General features: G+C 33.4%; 1 protein-coding gene across 1 annotated transcript in view; it reads right to left on the bottom strand.

The window, feature by feature from the left end:
- Nucleotides 1-2325: 2325 nt before the first annotated feature.
- The window catches only part of LOC120422524 (uncharacterized), a 43759-nt gene continuing 29237 nt past the window's right edge, over nt 2326-16847 (bottom strand). The window contains exon 5 of the mRNA XM_039585982.2: nt 2326-2634. Within this exon, the coding sequence (XP_039441916.2) occupies nt 2326-2634 (309 nt within the window). The remainder of the gene's footprint in view (nt 2635-16847) is intronic.

Here is a 16847-nt window from a genome sequence, read left to right as displayed (position 1 = left end):
ACCCGATTACTAAATAAGGAAAAGAGGCAAAATTCCTAGAATAAAGGAATTGGGTACTATTTTTTTATTTCAGTGTATATCTCGGCAATGATCCAACCAAATGTCTTCAAATTTGTTTTGTTAATAGATGAAAATGTATAGTTTAATGCCCTGAAAACAGATTTTGAAAAAAGTTTAAGTATGTGCTTAAACCAAACTCTGACATTTTTGCCGATTTACATGTATGTAACTTCTTAAGGCATTTCTTACAATCATGTTGTTGCAGGATTGGATTTGTAAATTAAAAACTTTGAAAAAAGAAAACAATAAATTCGCCGGTCCTTTAATATGTATTTCTCATTGCCATCAAGATAAACTAACAATCGCAATGATTTCTATTAAAAATAAAACCACTCAATGTTCTTCACGGGAGCACGCTGTTTATCATTTCATGGACTAACAATGTCATTAGATGATGGGGCACTCAAGCAAAGACGGACAAAAAAGGACTCTTGAACCCGCAAATCGTTTTGCATAAAAATAAACTTATTCGCCATTCATGGTTCGGTTGCGCATTACGATAGGAGCGAGGTCGGGGCGGTGGGAAATCCGGACAAAAAGTGGAGGATAATCTTGTGTCGTCGAGCACTTTCGAGCATGCTTTCTTTCCCTTTTCCCTTTGCTCCTTGTCACCAGTATTCTAGTACGTGGCTCAGCAAGATTAATGACCATCGGGCACCCGAACGTCGTGGAGTTTCCTCTCTGTCTCTTCGATAAAGTAGAGTCACAATCTCTATCTCGTTTTGTAGCAGCTTTTCAGGCCAGGAAAAAAATCACTTAAGTGCATCATCATCATCATTATTGTACTTTTTTTATGCTCATGAATTTGATTAAACTCGCTGAAAAGGGATCGACAGCTTTGTGGGGCAGGCCAAGAAGACACACGCCCTTGGGCGGGGGTCGTCTTCAGTGTAATGATTGAACGCCATTTGGCTGATGAGGTTTTCTTTCAAGCCGTTGAGACAGATGGTTCGGATTTATTCTTTACTGTTTTACCTATTTTCCTCATGATGTGGCTTGTGGATTTAAATATATAGCTGAAAAAAAAACCGAGCAGCTAAAACGATTATATATTTATTGATATTATATCTCGAAATTCAAAGAGTTCTTAAAAGAAATTTGAAAAATATCATGGTTCTAGCTTCCATAAAAGCCAGTAACCGTGGCACCGATCCAATCGCAGCTGGCGGCGCCAAACTGTCGCGGCGCCTGGAAGTCTGCAAAACAGTCGAAATAACATCCTTGTTTTTATTGTCGCTGGCAATCTAACGCAGCGAAGCTGGCGACAATCCGATTCTAGCTCGAGAATTGCGCAATTGGGTGAAATGTGATGGATGATTCACGAAACGAATGAAACTATATTTTTTACGGAACAATATTTAAGCCGTCTAGAAGTCGTCATAAATGACGCAACTGCAGCAAAAATATCCAGCCTGGAGACAAAACAAACAGTGCAATAGTCATAATTTATTCCGAAATCCCTTTAAAAATGTTAAAAAATTGCTATAAAAACTGTTATGAAATCAAATTTATTATTTAAACACAAACTAGTTTTCCGGGCGTTTTCACACCACCCGAACATCGCCAAATCCTGAACAACTTCTGATAGTTGGTGCTTGGGGACGCAGAAGATTTTCCCGACACCCCAGCCAAGAAAGCAACAGAACAGAAGAAAAATAACGAAAAGAAAATATTTGCATAAGAAAGGAAGCGGCCAAGTGAAACAATAGCAAAAAGTCGGGGAATAACCCCGAAAAGTCATCTCGTTGGCTTTTGATCCTAACCTCAGCAACCTCGAACTTTAGTCGGACTACTGCGATTCGTGCTTTTTTTTTCATGCAGCATGCATTTCATTTCCCCGGAGGATGGCAGCACTGCTGTATCGTGGAAAGTTGGTTTTCTGCTTTGTATTTTTTATGTATTTTTTGGAGTGGGTGAAATTTGGCAATAAGGAAAGTATCAAGTTTTTGTTGTGGCTGCAACAGTTTTCCCGGTTGTTTGGTTATTCAATGATAACTTTTAATTAAATTGTGTGTTTAATGAAAAACAAAGTTTGGCCAATTTTGACAGTTGGATTCCCAAGCCACCTTCCAATAATCCAAAGCCCATTAAGTGTACCTCAATTTGTCACTTTCCGCTTTCCGGGAAAAGCCATCGGCGCTTTCACCCAAGAATGACTTCCTCAAAATGCTCAAGAGATGGGGCCTAAATTTATGACAGTCATCATTCCGCGCGGTTAAGAACCATCGAAAGTCGAACCACTTCTTGCGGTTTTCGTGGCCAGCCTCACCCCCCGTTCAACGCCGACGATGATTCATCTTTGGGTATTGTTTTCTCAGCCTTTGAGCCATCACACAGCGAGCGAGAGCAACCCATCCCAGTAGACATGGGATATCTTGAGGCGGTCGTCGGCGTCGCCTGCTGTGCTTTGCCATAGGTCCCTAATTGAATCACTGTCGAGTGGCGTTCCCGGCGTTGAGCGAAGGAAACCATGATTTCCACCACCGGAGGAATTTCCCCTAACTCGCCTGCTGGGATGTGGTCGTACGGTTGATTGGATGCTTGGCTGTCTTGGATCTGGTTCTGGCAGGCGCACTGAATGGAAATAAATCAATCAAGAAATTATCATCGATATTGATGGATCGGTTGTACCGGGGAGATCCCCGGAGGGAGCGGATTGAATTTCTGACCTTTTGGGGCTGTTAGTCGCAGCGATATCTCTTTGTTTTCTATAAATAAACGTCACAATTTTGACTAATAGCGAGGGAGGGGGATGAAAATGGTTGTAATTGATCAATGGCACAGGTAAAGTGATATCAGTGAGAATAGGGGAGAAAATCGTGACGTCAGAAATGAACTCAAATCACTCAAAGTTCATTTTGTGAGTGACTTTAACATTTTGGCCTAGTTTGACAGCTACCTCGTTCCCAGTTTTTCTGTGGGAGAGAAAAGGAGGCGAATACTTTATGAAACTCATACCTGTCAAAATTCCTAGCCTCAAAATTTTGTCGCGAGTTGCTTTTCTCCTCTATTGGGTAAGATTTGTTGAGCTTCATATTTCATGCTTGAATGGTAGCTTAAAATAGACCGGTTTTTAGGAACTCTACTACGTTGAATTAATCGTAATATTTCACATTAAATTACACTCTGTAGCTCGGAGATGATTTATAATCATTAGAATTGCACAATGTGCACTGTATTTATGTTTTAAACTCATGCAAAAAACACTTTGCAAGATTTATTCTTGCCCAAACTTTTTCTACTAGACTTCCCTGAAACATATGTGTATGCTCTTATTTGGTTACCTTAAGTTCATGTCTTTTCATTGGACCTAACTGACTTCAGTGAGCGTTTTTTTGTGCAGACTAGAAGGCACACCATCTTCCATATGAGCCTTGTACTTTAACAGTTCTAAGACACCGTGCAGCGGTCTCTTATGCGGTGCACCTGAACAGTGCAGCTCGAAAAATTAAGGATTATACATAAAAATTGAAAAAATTGACAAAATTGACAAAATTGACAAAATTGACAAAATTGACAAAATTGACAAAATTGACAAAATTGACAAAATTGACAAAATTGACAAAATTGACAAAATTGACAAAATTGACAAAATTGACAAAATTGACAAAATTGACAAAATTGACAAAATTGACAAAATTGACAAAATTGACAAAATTGACAAAATTGACAAAATTGACAAAATTGACAAAATTGACAAAATTGACAAAATTGACAAAATTGACAAAATTGACAAAATTGACAAAATTGACAAAATTGACAAAATTGACAAAATTGACAAAATTGACAAAATTGACAAAATTGACAAAATTGACAAAATTGACAAAATTGACAAAATTGACAAAATTGACAAAATTGACAAAATTGACAAAATTGACAAAATTGACAAAATTGACAAAATTGACAAAATTGACAAAATTGACAAAATTGACAAAATTGACAAAATTGACAAAATTGACAAAATTGACAAAATTGACAAAATTGACAAAATTGACAAAATTGACAAAATTGACAAAATTGTCAAAATTGACAAAATTGACAAAATTGACAAAATTGACAAAATTGACAAAATTGTCAAAATTGTCAAAATTGACAAAATTGACAAAATTGACAAAATTGACAAAATTGACAAAATTGACAAAATTGACAAAATTGACAAAATTGACAAAATTGTCAAAATTGACAAAATTGACAAAATTGACAAAATTGACAAAATTGACAAAATTGACAAAATTGACAAAATTGACAAAATTGACAAAATTGACAAAATTGACAAAATTGACAAAATTGACAAAATTGACAAAATTGACAAAATTGACAAAATTGACAAAATTGACAAAATTGACAAAATTGACAAAATTGACAAAATTGACAAAATTGACAAAATTGACAAAATTGACAAAATTGACAAAATTGACAAAATTGACAAAATTGACAAAATTGACAAAATTGACAAAATTGACAAAATTGACAAAATTGACAAAATTGACAAAATTGACAAAATTGACAAAATTGACAAAATTGACAAAATTGACAAAATTGACAAAATTGACAAAATTGACAAAATTGACAAAATTGACAAAATTGTCAAAATTGACAAAATTGTCAAAATTGACAAAATTGACAAAATTGACAAAATTGACAAAATTGACAAAATTGACAAAATTGACAAAATTGACAAAATTGACAAAATTGACAAAATTGACAAAATTGACAAAATTGACAAAATTGACAAAATTGACAAAATTGTCAAAATTGACAAAATTGACAAAATTGACAAAATTGACAAAATTGACAAAATTGACAAAATTGACAAAATTGACAAAATTGACAAAATTGACAAAATTGACAAAATTGACAAAATTGACAAAATTGACAAAATTGACAAAATTGACAAAATTGACAAAATTGACAAAATTGACAAAATTGACAAAATTGACAAAATTGACAAAATTGACAAAATTGACAAAATTGACAAAATTGACAAAATTGACAAAATTGACAAAATTGACAAAATTGCAAAAATTGCAAAAATTGCAAAAATTGCAAAAATTGCAAAAATTGCAAAAATTGCAAAAATTGCAAAAATTGCAAAAATTGCAAAAATTGCAAAAATTGCAAAAGTTGCAAAAGTGCAAAAAATGCAATAATTGAAAAAAAATGCAAAAATTGCTGAAATTTACAAAAATTTACAAAAATTGACAAAAAAGGCAAAAATTGCGAAAATTTACAAAATTGGAAATAGTTGAAAAATGTCAAAAAGAATATAAAATATTCATAATAATATGATCCGCACTGTTGACTCCAAACAGGGCGCGGAAGCGGAAATATTAAATATGTTTCCGAGTGAGCACGTCCTCGTTCAATTTTTATGAGCTAGCCAGAGGTAAATATAAGAAGCCAGAATCTGTTGAGCCACTTTGAAAGTAATAAAAAAAAAGAGGAAAGGTACTGTAGCAACTGTGGAGCAAGAACCCGAAAATCGCTTTAAAGTTTTCAAGTCGATCCTCCGGGGTTAAACGAAGAACTTTTAGCCCGACGCCGGCACCGAACGAGCTGCGCCAATTTAACATTCAAATTTATGAAACGAGCACTCAACTGACCGGAGACCCCGACCCTGCAGCTAATCGAGGAAACCGACTCCGAGTCCTGGCTCCACCAGTTCGGTTCGGTTTTGCGGAAAATTCAATTTGTGATCATTTCCCCGCTTTCCAGCCCTTTTCACCTAGAAGTTGACCACTGCTGAGGCACAGCTGAGTGATGACGATAGGTCCCTCTGGGGAGGAAAAGTCGGATGCCCGTTTAACACTCATCTCGTATACATAATCCACAAAATGACACGTTTGCAATCGATTATCCAAGTGTGCGCTGGAAGGTGGGCTCCTCTCCAAACACAGCCAGAACGGGGGCCCTCTTCAAACGAATAGTAGGCTCTGTTCTAGCACTCAGTGTGCTGAAATCTAGATTAAATTTTCAAAACAACCTATCCCTCATGGGTTTCCTATGCAGATAGGACCTTTTGAAAATTTAATCGAGAAATGTAAATTTCATGAAACTGATCTGATTATTATTCCGGCAGAGCAGGCGTTGCGTGTGCCACAGAGAGTCCCGAGTCCAGTCTGCATCTCCTCAGTCGAGTGCGGAGAGCTGGAACGCCTTTTGACATGCAAATAAATGTTCCCACATGGGCGAGAGCGCGTTAGAAACCTTCCTACACCCGCTTTGGGAATCGTTTTTCGTAATTCAACGAACCGAAAAACGGGTAGGGTTGCCAGTTATTTATTTAAAAAACTAATTAAACCAGCAATTAGCAAACAGATTGATAATTATCACGCACTCGAAACTTTCATATGACGTGCATGGTAAAGGTAAACCTCATCCTCATCAGCATCCAACTTTGGTGTTGAAAGTCCCAGTGCCGTGGCACGTGTGTTTCGCAACGAAAGGCTCTCGGAAGAGTCATGCCCCGCGGGAACATTTTACATCCCCTACAGAAGTGCGTTGTACAGACGACGACGACGACGCATACATATACAGAGACAAAGGTGTCGTGGAATGATTTCGATGAAGACCTTTGCGGCATTAGGCAGAGTGCGCTATAGTCGATCGTTTAGGATGTACTAAACAGTGTTGCCAAAAAAATAATAATTACAGAAAATTAATTTTGTCAATTTTGTCAATGTTGTCAATGTTGTCAATTTTGTCAATTTTGTCAATTTTGTCAATTTTGTCAATTTTGTCAATTTTGTCAATTTTGTCAATTTTGTCAATTTTGTCAATTTTGTCAATTTTGTCAATTTTGTCAATTTTGTCAATTTTGTCAATTTTGTCAATTTTGTCAATTTTGTCAATTTTGTCAATTTTGTCAATTTTGTCAATTTTGTCAATTTGGTCAATTTTGTCGATTTTGTCAATTTGGTCAATTTTGGCAATTTTGGCAATTTTGGCAATTTTGTCAATTTTGTCAATTTTGTCAATTTTGTCAATTTTGTCAATTTTGTCAATTTTGTCAATTTTGTCAATTTTGTCAATTTTGTCAATTTTGTCAATTTTGTCAATTTTGTCAATTTTGTCAATTTTGTCAATTTTGTCAATTTTGTCAATTTTGTCAATTTTGTCAATTTTGTCAATTTTGTCAATTTTGTCAATTTTGTCAATTTTGTCAATTTTGTCAATTTTGTCAATTTTGTCAATTTTGTCAATTTTGTCAATTTTGTCAATTTTGTCAATTTTGTCAATTTTGTCAATTTTGTCAATTTTGTCAATTTTGTCAATTTTGTCAATTTTGTCAATTTTGTCAATTTTGTCAATTTTGTCAATTTTGTCAATTTTGTCAATTTTGTCAATTTTGTCAATTTTGTCAATTTTGTCAATTTTGTCAATTTTGTCAATTTTGTCAATTTTGTCAATTTTGTCAATTTTGTCAATTTTGTCAATTTTGTCAATTTTGTCAATTTTGTCAATTTTGTCAATTTTGTCAATTTTGTCAATTTTGTCAATTTTGTCAATTTTGTCAATTTTGTCAATTTTGTCAATTTTGTCAATTTTGTCAATTTTGTCAATTTTGTCAATTTTGTCAATTTTGTCAATTTTGTCAATTTTGTCAATTTTGTCAATTTTGTCAATTTTGTCAATTTTGTCAATTTTGTCAATTTTGTCAATTTTGTCAATTTTGTCAATTTTGTCAATTTTGTCAATTTTGTCAATTTTGTCAATTTTGTCAATTTTGTCAATTTTGTCAATTTTGTCAATTTTGTCAATTTTGTCAATTTTGTCAATTTTGTCAATTTTGTCAATTTTGTCAATTTTGTCAATTTTGTCAATTTTGTCAATTTTGTCAATTTTGTCAATTTTGTCAATTTTGTCAATTTTGTCAATTTTGTCAATTTTGTCAATTTTGTCAATTTTGTCAATTTTGTCAATTTTGTCAATTTTGTCAATTTTGTCAATTTTGTCAATTTTGTCAATTTTGTCAATTTTGTCAATTTTGTCAATTTTGTCAATTTTGTCAATTTTGTCAATTTTGTCAATTTTGTCAATTTTGTCAATTTTGTCAATTTTGTCAATTTTGTCAATTTTGTCAATTTTGTCAATTTTGTCAATTTTGTCAATTTTGTCAATTTTGTCAATTTTGTCAATTTTGTCAATTTTGTCAATTTTGTCAATTTTGTCAATTTTGTCAATTTTGTCAATTTTGTCAATTTTGTCAATTTTGTCAATTTTGTCAATTTTGTCAATTTTGTCAATTTTGTCAATTTTGTCAATTTTGTCAATTTTGTCAATTTTGTCAATTTTGTCAATTTTGTCAATTTTGTCAATTTTGTCAATTTTGTCAATTTTGTCAATTTTGTCAATTTTGTCAATTTTGTAAATTTTGTCAATTTTGTCAATTTTGTCAATTTTGACAATTTTGTCAATTTTGTCAATTTTGTCAATTTTGTCAATTTTGTCAATTTTGTCAATTTTGTCAATTTTGTCAATTTTGTCAATTTTGTCAATTTTGTCAATTTTGTCAATTTTGTCAATTTTGTCAATTTTGTCAATTTTGTCAATTTTGTCAATTTTGTCAATGAGGCAAGTTAGCACTAACCGTACTAAACACTCAAACAGCAACGGACATAAACACGTTCCGTGGATAAAGTCCGCACAACACACACCGGCAGAGTGTCGGAGCGGCAAACGGTTAAGTGTTTTACATGATGTGTGCTGCTGTTTCTGATTTGTCTGTCGCCATAAAGAGACTCCGGGATGGTCCTGCTCCTTCGGGATGTCTGCTCGCGAGGGGTGCCTCAATGCGAGGAATTTTGAAAAAAAATATATTTTTTTAATTAAATCAATCTAAATACCTATTCAAGAATTTCTCGATTCATTGAAGCGTTTTTATTTTGAAATTAATCTCCAATCGATGAACCCCTCGCATTCCAAATTCCTACTCAATTTGCATCATCAACGTCAATGTGGAGAAGTGGGAGGGGGTGGGCGCTTCGGGATGGATGTGTAAATTACTCCCCCGCCATTTGTTATTCAAATTTTGTGAATTTCATTTGAACGATTTCATTACGCCTCGCTCTCAGTTCCGGAGTCTGGCTGCACTGCTGCATCTGACGAAACACATGTGAAACGAATATTGTGGAACACCCCTCGTAGTTTTGCTTGTACACTGAAGAAACACGGCTTGTCATTAATGTTACAAAATTTAAATCAAGTAAATTATGTTTTTCTTTTGCTGTTTGTAACAACTCTTGCTGACAATGCCAAATTACATTTCCTCGACGTTGTCACTGATATATCTTGCAAAGTTAATTAAATTGAACTCTACACCATAGAGTAAAAAAAGAATGTACAGCAAACACTACAAAGAGAGAGAAAAAAACGTGAATCTTTTGCACAACATACCCAAAGGGGGATAGCAAAAATTGCACACACAAAAAAAATACGAAAAAAATATTACCCCCCCTTACATCTCTCCCCCATCCCTAAATATATATCCCAACACCCCCCTAATATCCCTTATCTCTTTTATCTCCCCAAAAACCCCCAAACCCCACCCTACCCTCCACTCCAATATATTATCATCCCCCCACCATCTCCCCCCAAACACAAGCCTCTTAAAACACTTATACCCCCCTACTCCTCCTCTCATATTCCAACCAATATACCCAAATTAACTCTTATCAAATTCAACCCCCCCCCCCACCCCTTCACTTAAATATATAATATATAAAAATAATATTAACCCAAACCCAAAACTCACTCTCCTCCACAAATTCCCCATCCAACATTCCCATCTTACCAATACACTCTTACCTTCCCCCCCCCCAACCCATAAACCACAATTCAATCTCCTTCACCACATACACAAACAAAACTATCCATTTTATCAACATTAAATACAGCTCTATACACTATCTACACCCCCTTATCATTATCCTTAACCTATAAATAAACATTTTATCATTAATAACGTCCTCAACATATACCATATCTTTTTTCAATCTCAATACCCTCATTTATTACCCTTCCACTTAAATTTTGTTTATATTTTCGGAACCACCCCCAGTTTTGGATGAAAAGTATACTAAACCGAACCGATGGAATTGTCACCCTTCCCGACCCTCTTCCGCGATGTTATTGGCTTTATGCCGGACCCCCGAGCAGATACTATCCTCCCGGCGTCTTGAACTTTCACCAATATCGTTTACAGTGGTCTCGGAGTAGTTCTCTAGCTCCCTACTACACACACACCGACACGATTCGCGCTCCCCCCTGTATTTTTCTTTCAAAAAACGTCTTAATCTTCAAATCCTAAACCATTTTTGATGTTTTTTTAATTTTACCTTTTTTGATTGATTTGTATGCTTCTTCTATATTTTTGAAACCTTTTTTCAACAAAAAATTGTAAGTCGTAATATTGTGCTGGACTCCGAAACTGATTCCTATAGTATTTTAGTGTTTTAAATTTGTTTAGTATGTTGAATATTTTAAGTATTTTTTTTGTAATTTTAGTAACTTTAGTAATTTTGGTAATTTTAGTAATTTCAGAAATTTTAGAAATTTTAGAAATTTTAGAAATTATAGAAATTTTAGTAATTTTAGTAATTTTAGTAATTTTAGTAATTTTAGTAATTTTAGTAATTTTAGTAATTTTAAGTATTTTTTGTAATTTTAGTAATTGTAGTAATTTTAGTAATTTTAGTAATTTTAGTAATTTTAGTAATTTTAGTAATTTTAGTAATTTTAGTAATTTTAGTAATTTTAGTAATTTTAGTAATTTTAGTAATTTTAGTAATTTTAGTAATTTTAGTAATTTTAGTAATTTTAGTAATTTTAGTAATTTTAGTAATTTTAGTAATTTTAGTAATTTTAGTAATTTTAGTAATTTTAGTAATTTTAGTAATTTTAGTAATTTTAGTAATTTTAGTAATTTTAGTAATTTTAGTAATTTTAGTAATTTTAGTAATTTTTGTAATTTTTGTAATTTTTGTAATTTTTGTAATTTTTGTAATTTTTGTAATTTTTGTAATTTTTGTAATTTTTGTAATTTTTGTAATTTTTGTAATTTTTGTAATTTTTGTAATTTTTGTAATTTTTGTAATTTTTGTAATTTTTGTAATTTTTGTAATTTTTGTAATTTTTGTAATTTTTGTAATTTTTGTAATTTTTGTAATTTTTGTAATTTTTGTAATTTTAGTAATTTTAGTAATTTTAGTAATTTTAGTAATTTTAGTAATTTTAGTAATTTTAGTAATTTTAGTAATTTTAGTAATTTTAGTAATTTTAGTAATTTTAGTAATTTTAGTAATTTTAGTAATTTTAGTAATTTTAGTAATTTAAGTAATTTTAGTAATTTAAGCAATTTTAGAAATTTTTGTAATTTTTGTAATTTTTGTAATTTTTGTAATTTTTGTAATTGTAATAATTTTAGTAATTTTTGTAATTTTTGTAATTTTAGTAATTTTTGTAATTTTTGTAATTTTAGTAATTTTTGTAATTTTAGTAATTTTAGTAATTTTAGTAATTTTAGTAATTTTTGTAATTTTAGTAATTTTAGTAATTTTAGTAATTTTAGTAATTTTAGTAATTTTAGTAATTTTAGTAATTTTAGTAATTTTAGTAATTGTAGTAATTGTAGTAATTTAAGTGATCAGTAGTGCGGTGCCTGTGTGGACGCGCAGTCCTGTTTTTTCGTGTTATTTTCCGTCTCTTTTATGTCGCTGTTCGAGTTCATGGGGTGATTGGTCATTATAATTAAATAATGGCATCAGTAGTGCGGTGCCTGTGTGGACGCGCAGTCCTGTTTTTTCGTGTTATTTTCCGTCTCTTTTATGTCGCTGTTCGAGTGCATGGGGTGATTGGTCATTATAATTAAATAATGGCATCAGTAGTGCGGTGCCTGTGTGGACGCGCAGTCCTGTTTTTTCGTGTTATTTTCCGTCTCTTTTATGTCGCTGTTCGAGTGCATGGGGTGATTGGTCATTATAATTAAATAATGGCATCAGTAGTGCGGTGCCTGTGTGGACGCGCAGTCCTGTTTTTTCGTGTTATTTTCCGTCTCTTTTATGTCGCTGTTCGAGTGCATGGGGTGATTGGTCATTATAATTAAATAATGGCATCAGTAGTGCGGTGCCTGTGTGGACGCGCAGTCCTGTTTTTTCGTGTTATTTTCCGTCTCTTTTATGTCGCTGTTCGAGTGCATGGGGTGATTGGTCATTATAATTAAATAATGGCATCAGTAGTGCGGTGCCTGTGTGGACGCGCAGTCCTGTTTTTTCGTGTTATTTTCCGTCTCTTTTATGTCGCTGTTCGAGTGCATGGGGTGATTGGTCATTATAATTAAATAATGGCATCAGTAGTGCGGTGCCTGTGTGGACGCGCAGTCCTGTTTTTTCGTGTTATTTTCCGTCTCTTTTATGTCGCTGTTCGAGTGCATGGGGTGATTGGTCATTATAATTAAATAATGGCATCAGTAGTGCGGTGCCTGTGTGGACGCGCAGTCCTGTTTTTTCGTGTTATTTTCCGTCTCTTTTATGTCGCTGTTCGAGTGCATGGGGTGATTGGTCATTATAATTAAATAATGGCATCAGTAGTGCGGTGCCTGTGTGGACGCGCAGTCCTGTTTTTTCGTGTTATTTTCCGTCTCTTTTATGTCGCTGTTCGAGTGCATGGGGTGATTGGTCATTATAATTAAATAATGGCATCAGTAGTGCGGTGCCTGTGTGGACGCGCAGTCCTGTTTTTTCGTGTTATTTTCCGTCTCTTTTATGTCGCTGTTCGAGTGCATGGGGTGATTGGTCATTATAATTAAATAATGGCATCAGTAGTGCGGTGCCTGTGTGGACGCGCAGTCCTGTTTTTTCGTGTTATTTTCCGTCTCTTTTATGTCGCTGTTCGAGTGCATGGGGTGATTGGTCATTATAATTAAATAATGGCATCAGTAGTGCGGTGCCTGTGTGGACGCGCAGTCCTGTTTTTTCGTGTTATTTTCCGTCTCTTTTATGTCGCTGTTCGAGTGCATGGGGTGATTGGTCATTATAATTAAATAATGGCATCAGTAGTGCGGTGCCTGTGTGGACGCGCAGTCCTGTTTTTTCGTGTTATTTTCCGTCTCTTTTATGTCGCTGTTCGAGTGCATGGGGTGATTGGTCATTATAATTAAATAATGGCATCAGTAGTGCGGTGCCTGTGTGGACGCGCAGTCCTGTTTTTTCGTGTTATTTTCCGTCTCTTTTATGTCGCTGTTCGAGTGCATGGGGTGATTGGTCATTATAATTAAATAATGGCATCAGTAGTGCGGTGCCTGTGTGGACGCGCAGTCCTGTTTTTTCGTGTTATTTTCCGTCTCTTTTATGTCGCTGTTCGAGTGCATGGGGTGATTGGTCATTATAATTAAATAATGGCATCAGTAGTGCGGTGCCTGTGTGGACGCTCAGTCTTGTTTTTTCGTGTTATTTTCCATCTCTTTTGTGTCACTATTTGTGTACATGGGGTGATTGGATTTCTTCTGATTCGTGTTGTTTTCATCTCTTTTGTGTCGCTGTTTGTGTGCATGGGGTGATTGGTCTTCTTCTTCTTCTTGTTTCTTTATTTTTAGTTCGCGCGTTCGTTGGCCAATGAGTTTATTTTTGTTCTCTTTACATAGTTTTCGATAGAAACGATCCGAATTCTTTTTTTTTCTTTTTCGAGACAAGCAAGTCGTATTGCTGGATTAAGTCCTTTCTATATCATCGATGATCGGAAGGCACGCCGACGAATATGTTTTAAGGCTTATGATATAAAATCATTTTAATGAATAAAGCCCTTCTTACATCACCGTTGATCGGAAGGCACGCCGACGAAGAATTTCTGGAGGATCGCGGTCGAATTAATATTATATTTAAAATTCTAGATAGCTATCTTTCGGATTCGATTGTGAGTAGCGGGACTTCGCGGTTACTATGCAACGTATTTTTTGGAGTCTTTTTATATTTTAAATTTATAAGTCCTTCTTTTATCATCGTTGATAGGAAGGCACGCCGCCGGTTAAGTTCGTTTAAGTTATTGTTTTAATTTCATTACAATCGGTTACGTGGTGTCCTGTTTTCTTTTCGTTTATATTCGTTGATCTTAATAATTTATTCCAACTGGCAGCTTTAGTATTAACTCATCTACTATTTTTGACATTTGCTCGCGTTATCTTAATTGTACCAACAGTAAAAATATACTGATAAGTCCAGCCCATAGCACTACCGCTCGGTTGGCACGCGTTCGATTAAAACAAACTTTTTAAATAATCAATTATTTATCTTTCCGCAGCCGGCTGCCTAAGATTTAAAATTTCAACCGATAAACAAAATGCTCATGGTCACATCACTGCCACTCGTGAATCCTGACCTCATACCCATCTACTAACCCCCTCAAAACTCATGTGATACTTTGTCGGAGAAGCAGTCGATTGGGCGGTCTCTATCACTCAAGTATCGGACTAACATTCCCATCCACTTCCCCGTGACCCTACCACTGGTCGTGGCCGGCGCCGGTATTGATCAGCATGATAGGGGCCTTTGAGAAGTTGCGAAGCGAGGAAAGATAGCTCCCACTTATCTTCCACGGCTCGTGGATGTAACTTCTGGAGGTCCTGGTCAATAACGGAGTAGCAACTGCGGGTGGGCACCTATGCTTATGCTTATTAATTGTAGTAATTTAAGTAATTTTAGTAATTTAAGTAATTTTAGTAATTTTAGTAATTTTAGTAATTTTTGTAATTTTTGTAATTTTTGTAATTTTTGTAATTTTTGTAATTTTTGTAATTTTTGTAATTTTTGTAATTTTTGTAATTTTAGTAATTTTAGTAATTTTAGTAATTTTAGTAGTTTTAGTAATTTGATTAATTTAAGAAATTTTAGTAATTTTAGTAATTTTAGGAAATTTTGTGATTTAAGTAATTTTAGGAAATTTTGTGATTTTAGCAATTTAGTAATTTTAGTAACTTTAGTATTTTTGTTTTCTTTTTTTTCTAGTAATTTTAGTAACTTTAGTATTTTTGTTTTCTTTTCTTTCTAGTAATTTTAGTAATTGAGCAATTCTCTACCAAAACCGGAAATGGATTTTATTTGTATTTTTTGATTTGGCTCAAACTTTGTGGGGGCCATACCTATGACCAAAGAAGCCATTTTGCATCATTAGTTTGTCCATATAAATTTCCATACAAATTTGACAGCTGTTCATACAAAAATGGTGCGTATATATTCGAAAATCTGTAACTTTTGAAGGAATTTTTTGATCAATTTGGAGTCTTCGGCAAAGTTGTAGGTATTGTTAAGGACTATTTAGAAAAAAATAGGTACACGGAAAAAAAAATTTCCCGATTTTTTTATTAACTTTTTTTCACAAAAACTCAAATTCCCAAAATACGTATTTTTTGATTTTCGAGATTTTTTGATATGTTTTAGGGGACAAAAATCCGCAACTTTTGAGCTATAGAGAAACATGGTCAAAAAATCTGCCACCGAGTTATGATTTTTTGAAAAACTGGTGATTTTTGGAAAAAATTGAAATTTCATACATAAAATTTTTTTGACCTCATTTTTTATGCAAAATTGAATTTGCAATCGAAAATTACTTTACAGATTTTTCGATAAAGGGCCCCGTTTTCAAGATATAGCCACCGAAAGTTTGATTTCAGCGAAATATTTGCAGTTTTTCAATTTTTAAAAATAGTGACCATGAGTGACCATTTCTAAAAATATTTTTTTTGAAAAGTTCAGAAAATTTGCTATAAAATTGTCTAAGAGACATTGAAGATTGGACCTCTGGTTGCTGAGATACAGCGGCTTAAAGAAAAAGAAACACGAAAATTGAAGTTTTCTAAGTCTCACCCAAACAGCCCACCATTTTCTAATGACGATATCTCAGCAATTAATGGTCCGATTTTCAACGTTAATACATGAAACATTCGTGAAATTTTCCGATCTTTTCGAAAAAAATATTTTGAAAAAAATTAAATCAATACTAGCATTTTTAATGGGCATAATATTCAATGTTTTGCCCTTTTAAAATGTTAGTCTTGATTTAATTTTTTTCAAAATATTTTTTTTCGAAAAGATCGGAAAATTTCACGAATGTTTCATGTATTAACATTGAAAATCGGACCATTAATTGCTGAGATATCGTCATTAGCAAATGGTGGGCTGTTTGGGTGAGACTTAGAAAACTTCAATTTTCGTGTTTCTTTTTCTTTAAGCCGCTGTATCTCAGCAACCAGAGGTCCAATCTTCAATGTCTCTTAGACAATTTTATAGCAAATTTTCTGAACTTTTCAAAAAAAATATTTTTAGAAATGGTCACTCATGGTCACTATTTTTAAAAATTGAAAAACTGCAAATATTTCGCTGAAATCAAACTTTCGGTGGCTATATCTTGAAAACGGGGCCCTTTATTGAAAAATCTGTAAAGTAATTTTCGATTGCAAATTCAATTTTGCATAAAAAAATGAGGTCAAAAAAATTTTATGTATGAAATTTCGATTTTTTCCAAAAATCACCAGTTTTTCAAAAAATCATAACTCGGCGGCAGATTTTTTGACCATGTTTCTCTATAGCTCAAAAGTTGCGGATTTTTGTCCCCTAAAACATATCAAAAAATCTCGAAAATCAAAAAATACGTATTTTGGGAATTAGAGTTTTTGTGAAAAAAAGTTAATAAAAAAATCGGGAAATTTTTTTTTCCGTGTACCTATTTTTTTCTAAATAGTCCTTAACAATACCTACAACTTTGCCGAAGACACCAAATTGATCAAAAAATTCCTTCAA

This window comes from Culex pipiens, chromosome 1, assembly GCF_016801865.2.
Source record: "Culex pipiens pallens isolate TS chromosome 1, TS_CPP_V2, whole genome shotgun sequence".
Lineage (NCBI taxonomy): Eukaryota > Metazoa > Arthropoda > Insecta > Diptera > Culicidae > Culex > Culex pipiens.
This window is presented reverse-complemented; position numbering and strand designations above follow the sequence as displayed.